This window comes from Mirounga leonina, unplaced genomic scaffold (assembly GCF_011800145.1).
Source record: "Mirounga leonina isolate KUSES-001 unplaced genomic scaffold, KU_Mleo_1.0 Mir_173, whole genome shotgun sequence".
Lineage (NCBI taxonomy): Eukaryota > Metazoa > Chordata > Mammalia > Carnivora > Phocidae > Mirounga > Mirounga leonina.
This window is the reverse complement of record NW_023270447.1, coordinates 56,355,318-56,372,086: the sequence shown is the minus strand read 5'-3', so window position 1 is coordinate 56,372,086 and position 16,769 is coordinate 56,355,318. Positions and strand designations below refer to the sequence as shown.

General features: G+C 48.4%; 1 protein-coding gene across 1 annotated transcript in view; it reads right to left on the bottom strand.

The window, feature by feature from the left end:
• The window catches only part of BEND5 (BEN domain containing 5), a 237,321-nt gene that overhangs the window by 32,354 nt on the left and 188,198 nt on the right, over positions 1 to 16,769 (bottom strand). Inside the window, exon 8 of the mRNA XM_035018600.1 lies at positions 16,022 to 16,184. Within this exon, the coding sequence (XP_034874491.1) occupies positions 16,022 to 16,184 (163 nt within the window). The remainder of the gene's footprint in view (positions 1 to 16,021; positions 16,185 to 16,769) is intronic.

The following is a 16,769-nucleotide window of genomic DNA, read 5'->3' as shown; positions in this document are numbered from 1 at the left end:
TTGCATAAATCCCCCGATTGCTCTGAGCCTCAGTCTCCTCCCCCTGCTTCCCGCACCAAGGGGACCTTAATGCCTATCTTTCAGGGTAGTAGTAGAGATCCCTGCTAACGTGTGCATTTACCTAGAACATATTAATCACCGGTGGCCACTCACTTACAATGTCATTGTGTTTCAGACTGTGCTTCCAAGCTGGCCTGCAAGCCCTAGCCGTCACCTTTGGAGATGGTTTGCCCTTACAAAGACTCCCAGGCTCGATGCCCTGCCATCCTGATATTTTAACATTCACAGTGCCACCACTCGCTGTGGAAGAGCCACTGACCATAAAGTTTGACATTTTGAAGATTAAAGTGCTTTGAATTAGTCATGCACATGTGATGTCATTGTTCCTACTTGTCCTGCTCCAGAATCTAAAAATGACTTTCAGCAGAGCCCAGTAACTTTCCCTCAACAATTACTCTCTGGTGCCGAGGTATGCAGGAGTTCAGACCAAGTGAAAACTCTCCATCACTCAGAAGAGACCCAGCCCAGAGGAGAGATGGTATGAGTCAGCATATCTGGAAAGAGGGGTCTGCTCTGCCAGGGCTTAGTGGTGGGCTGCCTCCCCGAGGAGCAGAGCGGCCTGGGGAGGGTTGGGGGGGTATGGGATGGGGCAGGTGAAATCTCCCAGGAGTCCGGCTGAGGGCACAGCAGCAGAGTAGGTGCTGTGGGATGACAGGGCTTGGGTTCAGATTCTGGCTCTGCCCTGCACAAGTTGCGTGACCCCGGGCAAGTTCAATATCTTGAGCCAACATCTTCTTACTTGCAAGACAGGAAGAGTAGATCCTTCATGAGGTTGATGTGAGAATTAAATAAGCTAATAAAGCACTTAGCACAGTGCCTACCACAGGGTAGGCAAGCCGTAGATATTTCCTTTGCTCAAGAGCTTTCCAACTTTCCAAGGCTCAGATATCTCCCCATGCTTTACACTCTGCATTCCCAGAATCCGAGAGACAGCCACTTGCAGATATTATCACTGAAATGCTTAGCCAAAGGGAAGTGAGCTTGGGATTTTCCAGTCTGCCCTCACTGCAAGTGAGTAGGGGCAGACCCAGTTTTCTTGTGAGAGAACTCAAAGGAAGAATCCCCTTTGCTTTAAAACTAGTCTTCTGGGTTTACAGATGGTGTGGATGACTCTCCATCCAGACAGCAGACTCTCCATCCGAGTAGATTCTCCATCTACTCAGCAGACCTACCAGGATCGCCATGAAGTGATCCCACAGAACTGTAACGTGTGCTAATAGCCACCATCCCTTACTAGGAGCCAGTCAGCGTATTAAGTACTTACATACATTCTCGTTTAACCTCACACAAACCCTGGGGAGTTTGTACCATTATCTCTCTTCTCCAGGTAAGGAGTCTGAGGTCCTGAGCCATGAAGGAACTTGCCCAAAGTTGCATAGGGCTCAGAAATGCCATAGTCAGGATTTGATTGCAGGGAATGTGGGCTCCTAACCCCTGAACCACACCAGTTCCAATACCTACAGCCCTGGCCCTTGCCCGAGTCTGGGCAGGTTGGCTGTCCTGGCTGCCTCGTAACTGGGTTGAGAGACCCCACATTCCCCAAGGATGGTGTGGAAGATGCAGCCTGTGTTAATGGGGCAGCCAGCTAGACCTCAGCCAGCTGTGGGCTTGGAGCGTGTTTGGGGACTGTGCCCTTGGTTCTCATCAGGCAGCACTACAAGGGGCCTCATGGTGCTGGTGCTGGCACATATGGAAGGAATGCTTAGAGGCCAGGCGGAGGTCCCTCCTCCCAACATGGGTCCCTGGGTGAGATGTTTCCTTAGGAGCTCAGTGCTGGGAAATGCTTTGCGGTGCTTAATTGTGGCATGGACCTTTGCTGCAATTAGCACAAATGGTAAATAAAGGAGCAAGCAAATTAAAATAGCTAGCCCGTGAACACGTACACCAGGATGTCATGTGAGGCCTCAGGAGATGGCTCCTTCCTCACCACAAGCCTTCCCTGTAGGAGGCAATGAGAAGAGAGACTCCCCTTGACATTCTTATAGCCTCTGGTTGTCCCTAGCTCAGTTCACACACCCGGATCACACATTGTCAAGAAGCCACTCTGCCCACCATGGGGGAGGCAGAAGAGAGAAACAGTGATCCCTGAAAGACAGTTTCTTCAAGGTGAAGGTCAAATCCCCACTTTTCTGAAAAGCTCAATAAATGGTATTCGAATCTGAACTGAGGTCTAAGGAGAGGGGAAAGAGGAGGGAGAGAGGGGACAGAGGACTGGAGAAGAAAGGATAGGAAGAACAGAAAGGACCGGCCAGCAAAATGGGGCTGCTAGCAGGCTGGAAGGGGGGTGCATCTGAGGCAGCCACCTGCTCAGCCCCTGCACCTGGCAGAGCACTGAGCACCCGCTTAAGATCCTATGAATGGAGAACGCTGGACTCAGAGGTGGCTTTGGGTACAAAACATTTCCACTGTTTGCCATTGTTTGCCTTAAGAGAGGAAGGGAGCTAAGGAGGAAGAGGGAGAGAGAAAGGAAAAGTGGGAGGGAGGGGAGGAGAGGCCGGAGGGGGAGGAGGTAGGGGAGGGCATACTGGAGATAGGTGCGTCTCTGTGTGTATGTATAGGAGCATCAAATAGACAAAAAGAGAAATAGTAAGAAAGGGGAATGAGAGACAGGGAAGAAGGGAAAAATGGGTGGGGAGGAGGGATGTCCACGTGGGAGAGAAATCTGGGGGAAGTGAAGGGGGTGTGGCCCCTCCCCGCTCTGCTCCACCAGCTCCCCCCAGAGCTCAGATCCCAGCCCATACAAAGGACTTGGTGGCCTCTGCGGGGAGGAAGCTAGACTTTCACAGCCAGCCATGCACCCTGGGGGCCAGGAGAGGGCACTTGAACCTCAGGCAAGAGCAGCAGAGCCGCAGCTGGTGGGCCCGGCCAGGCAAGCGGCAAGAGGCAGAGAGCCAGGAGCAGAGACCAGCCTCTTACTCAGGCTGGGGGGTGACCAGCACCTCTCCGATGGAGCCAGGTCCCTGTGCACATCCCTGTGGACACGGGATGGGCCATGAATTGCTTTGGGTCTGGCTTGGCTGCCTCTACATCAGCCCAGCACCTGCTTTCTGCCTTCCCCCTGCCCTGACCCTATGGCAGATTTCTGTCCCGAAGAGCAACATGCTTCTGGCTTCCCTCCAGATCCCCGCTCCTTCCGCTCACCCAGAATCACCGCTTCCGTGAGTACAGGCAGGCTAATCTTCAAAACCATTCCTTGCACACTATGCCATTTGAGCTACACAGCCATTCGCAAGGTGGGCACTGCAGGGAGAATGGGAAACTGAGGCACAGAGATGGAATGTCAGTGATGTGTCATCACATGAAACAAATAAGAAATCTCTGTATTTTCCAGTTCTTACATTCCATGACGAGAACCCAAGTGTCCTGTTTACCGTGACAGGTTTCTTCAATACCAGCATCACCACAAAGACCTAGCTTTGTCCCAGACTGAGTCTTGGCCTCAGTCACACATCCTGATGACAGACCAAGCCCTGCCTGATCATGAATGACTTCGTTCGGGTAAAAAGTTTTGCACTGTGCACATGAGTACAGATAATGGAGTCTGATTCCACGGGGATAGCTGAGAACTCCAAACACTTTTAAGAGGATTGCTGTTTAAGAATCTTAGAAATCCCTTAAGAATCTTAAGAAGCCTTCAAGGGAGGTTCCATCAAACCTCCAGTCTGCACTGATTTCATCTTTTCCTGATGGCCCAGAAATTTGTTACTTAGATTTCACCCAATTCATACTTGACTGGTAAGAGTAATAATAAAGCTATCATTTATTGAGTCCCTACCACATTCCAGGTAATCTATTGGGCACCTGAGAATTATTTTTATGTTTCCATCTACTTGGAAGAACCCTATGAGGTAAGTTTCCTAATCATCATTGTTATAAAAGGGCAAAGTGAGGCTCAGAGAGATGAGGTTGCTTGCCCAAGGTCACACAACTAGCAAAGAGCAGAGCCAAGATCTGTACCCAGGTCAGCCTGGCTCTAAAGGCCACGCCCCTTTTTTATCCTATTACTGAACAAGGGCATCTGTTACATCTCAGCTATTATTAGCTCCTCGGCCAGATGACTGGTTTCTTTAAAGAAAGTGTCCTCTAGTGGGCCAATCAGATTTGGATTTCATATCAAAAGAGACAAATCCAAGCTCCTGGGAGGGCGTTGCTCCACCACCTACAGACTGTGCCACCTGACAGGCCTCCTCCATCTGACCCTCACTTTGCAGACTTCTGGAGTTGGGAACTGGTTGTGGCTTTGGGTAGGCACTCGGGGGTCAAGATGCAACTCCCTTGTTTATAAAATACAGATAATAATGTTCATCTCTCTGGGTTGTTGTGGGGGATCAAACAAGATGATAACTCTGAATGTACTTGATATACTGGTAAGTGCTGTCCACTTCCTGATAGTCTACTGGAGGGCTTCGCATTCTGTAGGAGCTCTGTAAATACTGAAAATTTATTTTGCTTTGAACTGAAATCCAAGCATTCTCTGTCTCCTTTTGCTTCTCCACTGCCTCCCTGCAAAATTTGCATAGAATGAGAGCAGGTCCTGACTCTCCTCCCTCCAAGTCCAGTCTTTCATCCTCCAGGCACGACTCCCACCTCCTGCCTCTTGAGATCCATCAACAAGCCAAGCACGGCCACAACCCCAGCTAAAGGCCCTTGTCTCAGACGGAGTTGGCAGCTGCCTCCTCTTATTGGCAGGACATTTATCATCTTGAGGAAAATATTGATGGATAAGAAACCCCAGACAGGCAGTGTGTCTTGCTGGGCATGTAGCATGCTGCTTGGGAAGTGAGATGTGAGGTCCTGGTTCCAGGGCTTTCCGGAAGAAAGGGAGGGATGGTGGTCCTGTGGAGAAGGGCCTGTGCCCTCAGAGGTTGGACAAAATCCTAGGGATGACTGTGTCCTGTACTTAGTAGATGTTCAATAAATGAGTTAGAGCCAGATTCAATAGGCTGTTTGAATGAGATCTGGAGGATGGAGGCCCTTTGTCCAAACTCTTAATTTCACCGATAGGAAAGGGGGATCTGGGAAGGCCAGTGATTTGCTCAAGATCACACAGCAGGTCAGTGGCAGAGACCAGATTAACAAAGCCCATGGATCATGAATCTCACATGGGAACACTGTCCATCACACAACAATGCTACCGGGAAATATCCCCAAACCTCTAGTCAGATGGGGAAGTCTGGGAAGCTGGAACTCTGGGTTCCCCAGGGAATTAAGAAGAAGAGGATCCTCTGACTCACTTACAGAGCCAGTTCCCAGGGAGCACAGCCAGACGAGAAGAGTGGGAATAAGGCAGGGTGGGTGTGGTACTTGGAGGGGTAGGGGGTGACACAGCTCTGGGCTGTACTCTATCCCCAGCTGCCCCAAGCCACCGACTTCCCCATGCACCATGGCACTCTCCCTGAAACCACCAACTGGTTCCCACAGTCCTCTCTAGCCTCATTGCTTCTCACCCCCTACCTCCTACCCCAAGGCCTGGACTTGTCCAAAGGAGGGAAGCAGCTCTCCCAGTGGGCCTGGCACACACTGCTCTCCCGGCCTACAAGGCCCTTGTGTGGTACCTTCCTCGCTGCACTTACTCCCACCCCCGGCATCCCCAAGGCTGGGTTTGATGCTCCTTCTAGCCACTTCTTGTGTCCCCCTCTGTCACGGCACTCTCCTGCCTGTCTCCCTCACCATACTGGGAACTTCTCTGGGCAGAGGTCATGACCGCTTGAGTCTGCATCCCCAGAAACCAGGCCAGGCTCTGGTGCACAGGAGATGCTCAGTGAGTGTGGCCCTGTCATCTTCCACACAGAGGTTCAAACGAAGCTGCCTCCCACTGGCTCTTGCTCTGACTTCTAGGGTCACATGGAACAGGTCTACTCTCCCTGCTCCATGATGGCTCTTTAGGAATTTGACCAAATCAAGGACTCCAAATGTCTTCTTTCCAAGGAAAACATCCCCAATTCCTTGACAAGTTCTTCACAGGTCATAGCTTTGGGCAGGGTGACTGACCATCTTGGTTTGCTTAGGACTATCCTGGTTTTAGCAGTGGAAGGCCCCTGTCTCAGGAAACCCCTAGGTCCTAGGCAAACCTGGACAGTTGGCCAACCTAGTTTTGTCTTCCTTTCCCATCTTAGTGCTTCAGAGGCCTTGTACCGTTTTCTCGATGTACTGCAAAGAGCAGGGGCCAGAAACGACCATGGGACTCCAGGGCTCAGTGACGCAGCAGGACAAAGAAAGGCCAGGACCTCCTTGCTCCTGACCTCTGCTTCTGTTAATACAGCCAGTCAGCATCAATTGCAGTGGAGGACAGTGTGTGGTGGACGTGGTGGTTGATACATTTGCCTTGTTGACCAATATTGAGCTTAATAGTGTCAATTAAGATGCCTAGACCATTTTACTTCACAGAAAACTTGATTTCCCCAAATCAGTACTTCCAAAACTGCTTTCGTTTTATTTTATACTAAAGGCAGAAATTATTTAATACCTTCATTTTTAATATTGCCTAAGCCCTCAAGTATTCCAGGCATTCAGCCATTCAACAATTATTTATTAAACACCTACAATGTGGCACACGGTTCCTCTCTTTGTCCTTCGAGTTGGTCAAATTTAGGCCCGACTCTGCAATGGGTTTGAACTGATCTTGGATAAAGTTCTTCCACGCTAGGGGCTCTCCCCACATTCATAAAACAAGAGGATGGGAACACAAGTAAGTGTGCACATAAGTGTGCAAATGACCATGAATATAAACAAACAGGTTCGAGTTACTTAAAAACTAGCCAGGATTTTTTCTGACCAGTCAGCTAACAGCCATAATCCTGAAACAGTATCAACTCTTTTTATCATCAACTTGGTTTCCATGGAGCCCTCACAGTGCTGCTGGTGAAGGCTGACAGTTATCACCATAAAGAAACTTTACAACTTTGTAATTTGTAGCTCTCTGCTGTCAGTAATATTAACAGCATTTCGAATTATGGCTATAAACTTGACAACAGCAGATAAAACCCTTAGAAACCTCATTTGTGGGGATGAGGGAGGCTGGGGGAAGGTAATGACATTTTGGTTTTCTAGGCCTGGAGCGGAGTCATGCTTTGATGTGGAGGTAGGAGGCTACGGGGCCCAGGCAGGACTCGCAAAGGGCAAGGCAGCTCAGTTTGGGCACCACAGAGGGAGGGTCTGTGTGGCATTTGGGTGATCAGGGATTACGGTTGAGTCAAGGCCAGGGGTGAGGGTTACAGAGAGCAGGGCTAGCAGAGGGACAGGGCTGGCTGGTAGGTCCCAACCTCTGTCTCTGTGGGGTTCAGGAAAGGGCTTTTGTCCTACAGGAAATGGAGGGAATCTGGGTCAACTGCAGAGCAGGGAGGAAAGGAAGACAGAGCCTACCAGGCAGGATTGAGAGAATAACCCTGGGCATGCTATTTGACTTTTCTGGGCTTTAGTTTCCCTAGTGTAAAATGGAGGTGCTTATTTCAAAGGCCAAAAATCAAATGATTCTTTCTGTGTCTGCCTATCTATCCACCTATTGATCTATATCGATCTATCTATCCAGCCAGCCAGCCAGCTAATGATTTAGAAACTATATAATTTCATCTTCTAACCTAAAGATAGGAAAACTGGAACCCAGAATGGGGAACAGATCTTCCCAAACCAACATGGTAAATTAGAGGCAAGCCAGTCCTCCAGTGCAGGGTCCTGACCCGTCTCACAAAGCATATCTCAATGTTATTATTTTTACCATTACTACCGCTACTATTAGTCATTCATTCATTCAGCCGGTCATTCAGTAAGCACTCATGTTTAAAGATCAAATTCTAGTCCACATCTGCATGGAGAAGAAAAAGAAAGCCACAGCTTCCGTCCAGTTTAGTCTTCTATTCCCAAAGTCCTCTGACTGAAGCATTTTTTGCTTATGAATTTTAATAAAGGCTTGACCTGAGCATGACAATCAGGAACTGAGAAGTACCTAGGTATTTGTACATGCCAACCAACAGGTCAGACCAGATGGCTTCTTACTCTTCTGCCTAAAAAAATGAAGCCTCCTTATCAAGAAAGAAAATATAGGCAGTATCTGCCTCCCCCACCAGACCTCCCCCAACAGCCCCGATACACACATATACATATTCTGATAATTCCTCTGAGCAATACAGATCATATCACCCATTGTCCTATTAGTGAGCCAGCTAGCAGATGCTGGTGAGATCAGCTTCCATTCCTTCCTTCCTTCCCTTCCTTCCCTTCCTTCCCTTCCTTCCCTTCCTTCCCTTCCTTCCCTTCCTTCCCTTCCTTCCCTTCCTTCCTTCCCTTCCTTCACTTCCTTCCTTCCCTTCCTTCCTTTCTCTCTCTCTCTTTCTCTTTTTTTCTTTCTTTCTTTCTTTCACTGGCATTCACTGAGGTTCTACCTAGTATCATGCTTTAGGCAGAGAGATAAAGTGATTTAACTAAGGTCACACAGTTTTATGAGGGAGGGAAGGGGCAAAGGGCCATACTGGAATGGGGATCTCAGTTCAGCATTCTTTTCACCAACTCATCAAGAGAAACCCACCTTGACCGTGCACGCCAAGAAAATCATTCCCTTCATTATGACTCTACAGTACCTTGTAGAAAAATCTACTATGACTGTTCCCAAAGCCCAGACCTCTCTCTAGAACTTCAGGCTCATACATCCATCTGCCTACTAAACTTCTCCACTTGTATGTCACACAAGCCCCCTACACTCGATTCATCCCAGAGCTCAGAATATCCCCTCCCCAATCCTTTTCTCCAATTTAAGTGACAGCCCCACCATCCACCACGTTGTTCAAATCAAGAAAATTTGGTATCTTCCTTGACTTCATCCTTTACCCCCACACCCAAGTAATCACCAAAAATATTCAATCCTACCTGTTAGATATGGAAACATGTTGTTAAAATGGAACTGTCCTCCTCTTGGCTTTAGCTGAGATCCCAAGTCTATAGCTACTACGTTTCAAAGTGAGGTATGAAACCACCAGGCAGAACTTGCAAAGGGAAACCAGAAAGCCAGTTTTGCAACCTGTGGCTCCCCTTCTGACAAGAGGGCTACTGGAGGGGTACTGTGACCCAAAGGGGTGAACCGCCAGATCACCAGGGACTGAGGAAGAACCATAAACAACTGGCCTGAGCAGATGGACTTGCCGATACCAACGGCACTCCAGGGCCAGGCAAGGTATGCCTTGCTCGTGCCATCTCCAGAAAGTACAAGTCACCCAAGACCTTTCCTGCTCCTTTCCTCCCCTCCCTCATCCTGCTCAACCTTGGAGGGCTGACCATCTGGGGTTAACCAGATGGGGGCGAGGGCTGTAAGACAAGCTGAGCAAACACAAGTCACCTTGAGCTTATTTGAGACAAGCCTGAGCTAGAGGATGGGGTGGTTTTTACTTTGAAGAGCTGTGATGGCTTTTACGGGACCAGAGGTAGTCATTGCTGAACTGAGACGCTTTTGTGACCAGAGTTAATTAGAAACCTTTTAATTTCCTGAGAGTTATTAGAAAGTCATGGGGCCTGCCAGAGCTTTTATATGTCTAGATTGAGATCTATAATCTATCTCCATCTATTTGTAGGGTCAGTGGGGGGGGGGGCAAAAAATACTTTCTAATCACACCCTGTGGGCACTGCTTGTTCAATGTACCTGTTACATAGTTCCCAAATCTTACCTAGGCTCTGCCTAGGTTTCTCTCATCACCTGCTGTTTCTGGCACAGCCCCAACTACCCTCCAATATGTTGGACACACACATCCTCTCTCTGGCATCGGGGTTCTCCCCTGTACATCTACCTCTGCCAGGAATGCTCTCCCACCCCCCCTCCTGCCTGCACACCTTTTGCCCTCAAGGTCTGAGCCTTAGTTTCTCTTCCTCCAGGAAATCTTTCTCCCCTCTGCTTCCCTTACACTCCTGCAGGGTTACGTGACTCCCATATGCTTCCCTGACCAGCAGAATTCCCCTCTGCCCGAGCGTTTACCCTCTGATGCTGCTATCTCTATCTTTCTCCCTCCTTCCAAACTATCTTCTCCTTGAATGCAGGGCCCATGCCTTATCCATCTATTTCTAGTGTCTAATCAGTTGTGTTTGATGGGCAAGTAAATAAATGATATCTTGAATGTCTGATGCATATTTCAGAGGACCCAGTGCAAGACACATAGTAGGCTCTGAATTTAGGCCAAGCCAGTTAACTGAATTCTAAATTTCTGCATCTTCTCTGGGCCACACCAGCCATGCTCTTCTCCCAGGGCCAGCATTTTCTGATTTCAAGGTGCCCACAGCTATAAGCCTATGTGGAAACCAGTTTGTCAGGACCCAAGTCTGTTCCCAGTATTTTTCTCATCCATTATGTCAAAGGGCTATTTCCTGTAGCTTGTAACCAGACCATAAACAAAGACTAGAGAAGCTCTGGGTTATTTTATGATTCCAGTTTAGCCTTTCTCTCTCTCTTCTTCTTTTTCTTTTTTTTAATCGTTGGAACAGAGTATATTTATTATTTGGCAGGCCAGTAAATTGTAAATAGGGTTTGTTGAAGAATGGTCCAAAATTCTCCAGAATTTATCATTTCACAACAGCAACAGAAACAACAAACCACAGGAAGGAAAGGCGAGGGAACTGATATTTAATGGCACTGAGTGTGTGCCCAGTGATTTATCTGCATTCTTCCATTTAGCCCTCAAAACAACTCTGTGAAGCACATAATTGTTATCCTCACTTTACAGATGAAGAAACTAGGTTCAGAGGGGTTAAATAACTGGTTTAAGGCCCTTAGCTAGAATGATGCAAAGCAGAACTGACGCGCAGGACTCCTACATCAGACGCATGGACGGAGACCATCAGCCAGGGCAGAAGCCTCTGAGAATGTCTCCCTTTTAGATTCTGTTAAAAGTCACGAGTCTTATGTATCATATGATCTCACTGATATGAGGAATTCTTAATCGCAGGAAACAAACTGAGTGTTGTTGGAGTGGGGGGTGGGGTGGGAGGGATGGGGTGACTGGGTGATAGACACTGGGGAGGATATGTGCTCTGGTAAGTGCTGTGAATTGTGCAAGACTGTTGAATCTCAGATCTGTACCTCTGAAACAAATAATGCAATATATGTTAAGAAAAAAAAAAAGAAGAAGAAGAAGGTAGCAGGAGGGGAAGAATGAAGGGGGGGAAATCGGAGGGGTAGACGAACCATGAGAGACGATGGACTCTGAAAAACAAACAGGGTTCTAGAGGGGAGGGGGGTGGGAGGATGGGTTAGCCTGGTGATGGGTATTGAGGAGGGCACATTCTGCATGGAGCACTGGGTGTTCTGCACAAACAATGAATCATGGAACACTTCATCTAAAACTAATGATGTAATGTATGGGGATTAACATAAGAATAAAAAAAAAAAAGTCACGAGTCTTCCTTCCAGAAAATGAACTGTGCATCTTTACTCACAGTTTTGTATAAACTGTAGACAGTTCATAGGCTCTTCTTGAAGCCCATCCAGAAGCCCCTCAGTTAAGAGCCCCTTAAATAAAAGAATGAAAGTAGCTACGGGCTTAGCTTGATCAGCTGTCTAAGACACCTTTGTATTGATTTTCCCTATTAGACTGAACACTTACGCTCACGGGATCACTCCATCTTCAGACTCACCAAACAACAGAATTGTGGATTCTTGATTTTATAAATTCATCTAAGCATGGGATTATAAAATTTTAGAATTCAGAATCAGAAAAAATCTTAGACTATCAGAGCCAGACGGGACCACAGTAGAGATCAAGTCCACCCATGATGTCATTCTACGGTTCTGACAGGTTGAAGTATCAGACACCGAGGCTAAGAAAAAGCAGGGCTTGCTCAGGGTTCCCTTAGTAATGGTGGTAGAGTCAGCATTCAAATCCCGGATGCTGGCTTCTGAGCCAGATGATCAGGTTAAAGACTCACCCAATAAGAGGAAAGCTATGCAGTCCTTATGGGGGTGAGAAAAGTCGGGGCAGAAGGAACATCTGTGGAGTACATATCATGTGCCAGGCAGTGCCTGTGGATTGGAGATACACGGCATCATTTCACTCTCGCAAGAACCTTGCAGACTGTTATCACTATTTTTATCTTACAAATGGGGAAATAAGTGCAGAGTGGTGAGATAGGCAGCCCAAGGTCACACAGTGAGGGAGGCATCAGTGACTGTGTCCGTTGTTGCATTTCCCTGATGGAGTGGAGAAGGAAAGTTGGAGAACAAGCCCCTGATAATGTTTAGTTGGTGCTTTTCCAGGGAGAAAAATTAAACTGACAGATACATATGTTCTGGTGGGCGGAGAGGTGGACGCTACTGTGGGCCCGGGTGCAATATCCCTCAGGATTCCCTCCTCCCCGAGCCCTTCACTGGCCTTACTCTCACCCAGCGTGCCCTGGATAACTAACGTGTCCTCCGCGTACCCCAACGCGAGAAGGGCTGCTCTGGGGGGCAGATGTGAAAACCCCACCATGGGAACTACACACCCCCACTCCGAGAGCCAGTTGGTGCTGTGAGGCCAAGGCCCTCCGTTGTGACTCTACTGAGACCCTTTGTCCCATGAACCCTACCAACAGGGCCATGGCCTCTTGTTCTAACAGCCCCTTCTTCACACAAATGTAGGTCCTCATTCATGGTCACATACACCTTTTGGATGTTTTAACCGGCAGTCACTTAATATTGAAAGCTGATGGTGCCGACTCACATACATTATTTCATTTTAACTCCTTGCAACTCAGTGAGGTTTAGTGCTATGTCCTCCCATTACAGATGAGGCCACTGAGGTCCACTCAGAGACGAAACTTGCCCAAGGTGACACATCTAGCAAGTGGCTGAGCCAGCATTCAAACCCAGATTTGTTTCAGTTGAAAGTCTGCTCTTTGCTCAATGCCCCATTTTTCGTGACTGTCTCTATTTAATTCCCATAGCAGGGATTAGGAGAGCGAAGGTTCATGGTCCCTCTATGAAGGGGACGGGCTCACCTTGTGGAGGGTACAGGGCTTGCTGAAGGGCGCTCTCTGGGATGATGCTGGTGCTGTCATCACAGTCCAGGTCTGGAGTCTTCCTCCCAGACCATACTGCCATCTCCATCAGACCATGTAATTTCTCTCTGTGACTGGGACGCAGAGCCAGCAGCCAACAAAGATCAAAATCTGTCTGCCTCAAGTCTCCCTCTATTATGAGAGGAAACATGCATTTCAAACAAGAACAAGGTTAAGTCACTGTCATGCGGTGAACGGGCCTGGCCTCCCTGGGGCAAATCCTGGTTCCTCCTCTTCTCTCCAGGTGATGGAACAAGGCAGGGCAGCTCCGATGGCATTCTGGTCTGCTCAGCTTGTGCGCCGCGTGCACCACCTCACTGTCCACTCTGGACTCCTTCCCATCACTAGCTCCTGCTCCCCACTGACACCCCATCCCATCACTTACCAAATCCACATGTATGGAGTTCCCTGTTCTATAGACTCCCCAGCAGCCCCCAGGTTTAGGCCTGACTCATCTCCCCCTGGATCATCAGAACAGCCTCCTATGAGTGTCCTTGTCCACAGTCTTGCCCCCTCTAATCTGTCCTTCCCACTGCGGCCAGAGAGGCTTTCCACCACCGTGTGAAACCCTTCTATTGCTCTCCATTGCCTTCATGTTCAAGTTCAAATTCCTCACAGCCTGCCACTTCAATGTCATCTCCTGCATCCAAAGTCCTTCAGCCATTCAGGACCACTTCCTACCTCCTGCACACCTTCTTTCCTCTGCTCTGTCTTCCATGTCCTTCCTCCCCTCTGTCTGCCACGTCTTCCCTCCAGTAATCCACCCCAACCCAATCTGGCTAATTTCTCCTCAATCTTAAAAACTCAGCTTAGATGTCACTTCCACTGGGAAGCCTTCCTTGACCTCCCAAAATTATGCTTGAGTCTCCTCTTACCCTCCATACGAAGACATTTTTGTCTTTAGCATGTTCACTGCTGCAACCACCGAGCCTAGAACTTACCCTGGCTTATGGCAGACAGTCATACGGATTTGTCACAGGGAAGTTTCCCATGATGCTCTGGAACTCCTCTACTACAGAACCTACCATACCTATTAGAATTGCCTCTTTCCTTTTCTGTCTCCCCAAGTAGACCGAGAGCTCTGTGAGTCGGGACCATGGCTTTTTGTTGAGTATTTTACCCTGGGTGCCTTGTAGGATTCCTGGCACGTATTGACAGTGTGTTTATTTTGATGAATGTGGACTGGGAGTTGAGGAGGAAATCTGGGCCTAGGCCAAGGGAGGGGCATTCTACGAAGAAACGCATTTACTTCCAACACAAAAGTGGGTGAGGTGCTAAGAAAGCACCTCTGACATCAGATACCAACCACAGACTAAGTGCAGGTCTTCTCTGGAGGGACCTATGGCCCTATGTGAATAAACATGTGGGATCCCCTCTGGTGTGCATGCTCAAATGCTTCTTCCAGGCAACTCCCTCAACATTAGGGGAGAGCAAAGCAGGTGCAGTGTGGAGTGCCACCCATCGGTGTATGCAGGTCCCAGAGAAGTCATGGCCATGCATCAAGTGTCGGGGACAGGGGAGGGACAGTGTGGCACATAGAGGTGGCCAGGGTCCTCTGCCTCACAGCAGAGCCTACTCCCTTGGCCTTGCTAGGCCAAGTAGTTATTAAAGCAGATTTCAAGATGACTGTCTCAGGCTTGGTGACTGGAGGGAGGGGGACTCTCAGATCTTATCACGATCTCTTCAATGTTCTGCTGGATCTGGAACACTGCTCTAACACCTGGTCTACCTATGCTCACCCTTCTGTTGGGGGCCATCACCCTGCCTCCAGGTACTCAGCAAAGTAACTGGACCCCCAGAACCACCAGGCTGCAACTGACTGGGTGGACTAGTCTGGAGTCATGGCCCCACCAGAAGGGAGGTTTTCCTGTACAGAGTATGGCAGGAATTCCAGAAACACTTACCAAGGTTGAAAAAGGCTAAAAGGAACACTTCTACTTCTGGGGAGAGAGAATATATATATATAGAGAGAGAGAGAGAGAAAGAGAGAGAGAGAGTTAATATCATCCATTTCCTTTCTCCTCCATCAACTATAATTCTTTCTCTAAGAAAACTCAGTGTTAGGAGAGGAGAAATGGGTCAGTCCAAAACCAAAAGGATAAAGGAACACAAAAACTGTCACAATCTGTCACAATCCTTATGCAATGACCTTGATATTAAAATCAACACCCAGGAAACTAGAATGACTAAATAATCCCTAGAAAGTCAAGCAAGCTAGAAAGTAACCTCCAACTTCATTATAACAAGTGTGGGGGATTTTGGAGAAATTTTATGACGAAGTTAAGAGGAAAAGCAATTTGGTGAAGGAAATGCCAAAGCAGAGAGAAAGATGTACAGAGGATGGGAAGGAAGCCAGGGCAGACAGAGAGGAGGCACAGGGAGAGAAAGAGAGGAGAGGAGGATGGAGAGAAGAGAGAAACCAGGAGGGAGCGGACATAAAAACACAGATAGAGCTAGAAGGAGAGAAGACAAGGGGAGAAAAATGGGTACAAGGAAAACTGGTGAGCAGAGAAGAGAAAGAAGACAAGAGTATAAAAAGATGGGAGGTGAAAAGAGAAGATACAGTTTTACATGTTCAGGGTTAGAAGGAGGAGTCAAGACCACCCAGGTCTTCCTCAGCAACCCGAGGGATGGTCCTCCAGCCTGTGTGCTTATATACCTTAGATGGCAGAAGACTCACTCCCTCATGAGGGTGTGGAGGGGAGACAGAGATGGGAGTAGCATAAGGCCATAGCAGAGGCAGCTGCGAAGGGGGGTGTCCATTACAAGGGCAAGGGCCAAACAGGATAATCCAAAGGTGCCACAAGCAGAACAGCCTCCATTCTCACCCCAGAGTGTCAGCCTTCACCGAGCTGGAGACCAGATTCCTGATCTGCCCATTAAATCTTGCCAGACCTGGATACTCCCCGCAGGATGTGGGCTGGCCCAGGGTTGGGGGGACTCGCAAGGATACAGGCTTCCTCAGTGTAGGGCACAGCGGCTGTGGTACCCCCGATGATGTAGCTGTAGAAGGAGACCTCCAGGGTGTAGCAATAGGAAGTGTGGTCCAGTAGCCCACCGAGGAAGCGACGTCCGGTTCCTGCTTTCACAGCATCCCGGTTAAAGGATGTGCTGGACTGGGAAAGACAAAGCAGGGAGGAGAGAATCAGGGCCAGGCACCTGCTGGCTATCAGAGCTTGAGGACATCTTACAACATATCTGGGCCTCAGCTTCCTCATCTGAAAAGTGGGATGTTAATCACACATCACAGGATTATTGTGGGGATTGATGAAATAAACAGAATTAGAAGAAAGTATCCAAATTTGGATAGTAACGGCCATTTAACAAATATTTGTGGGAATCTGAATGGGGACAGATAGAGCAAGGAAAGTAGAGAACAAGGAGCAATGAGACTATGATGATAATAAAAATGAAAATTTGGGCAGGGCTCCCAACTTTATAATGTTGTTTCCCACATGGCATCTCATTTATGCTTCAGAATAACCCCTTGACGAAGATGTTGCAGCTCTGCCCCTCTGGGTGAGACAACGAAGCTCACAGAGATGGAGCAAGCAAGTGATAGAGCAGATTTGAACCGAGGATTGAGTGACTCCAGACACCCCGACACTCCTTCACAATGCTCTCTCTCCATGAGGGGCAGCTGAACTCCAGCCCAACATCACCAGGGGGTAGGGATCATGGCTATTTCTCCACTAGGGTGT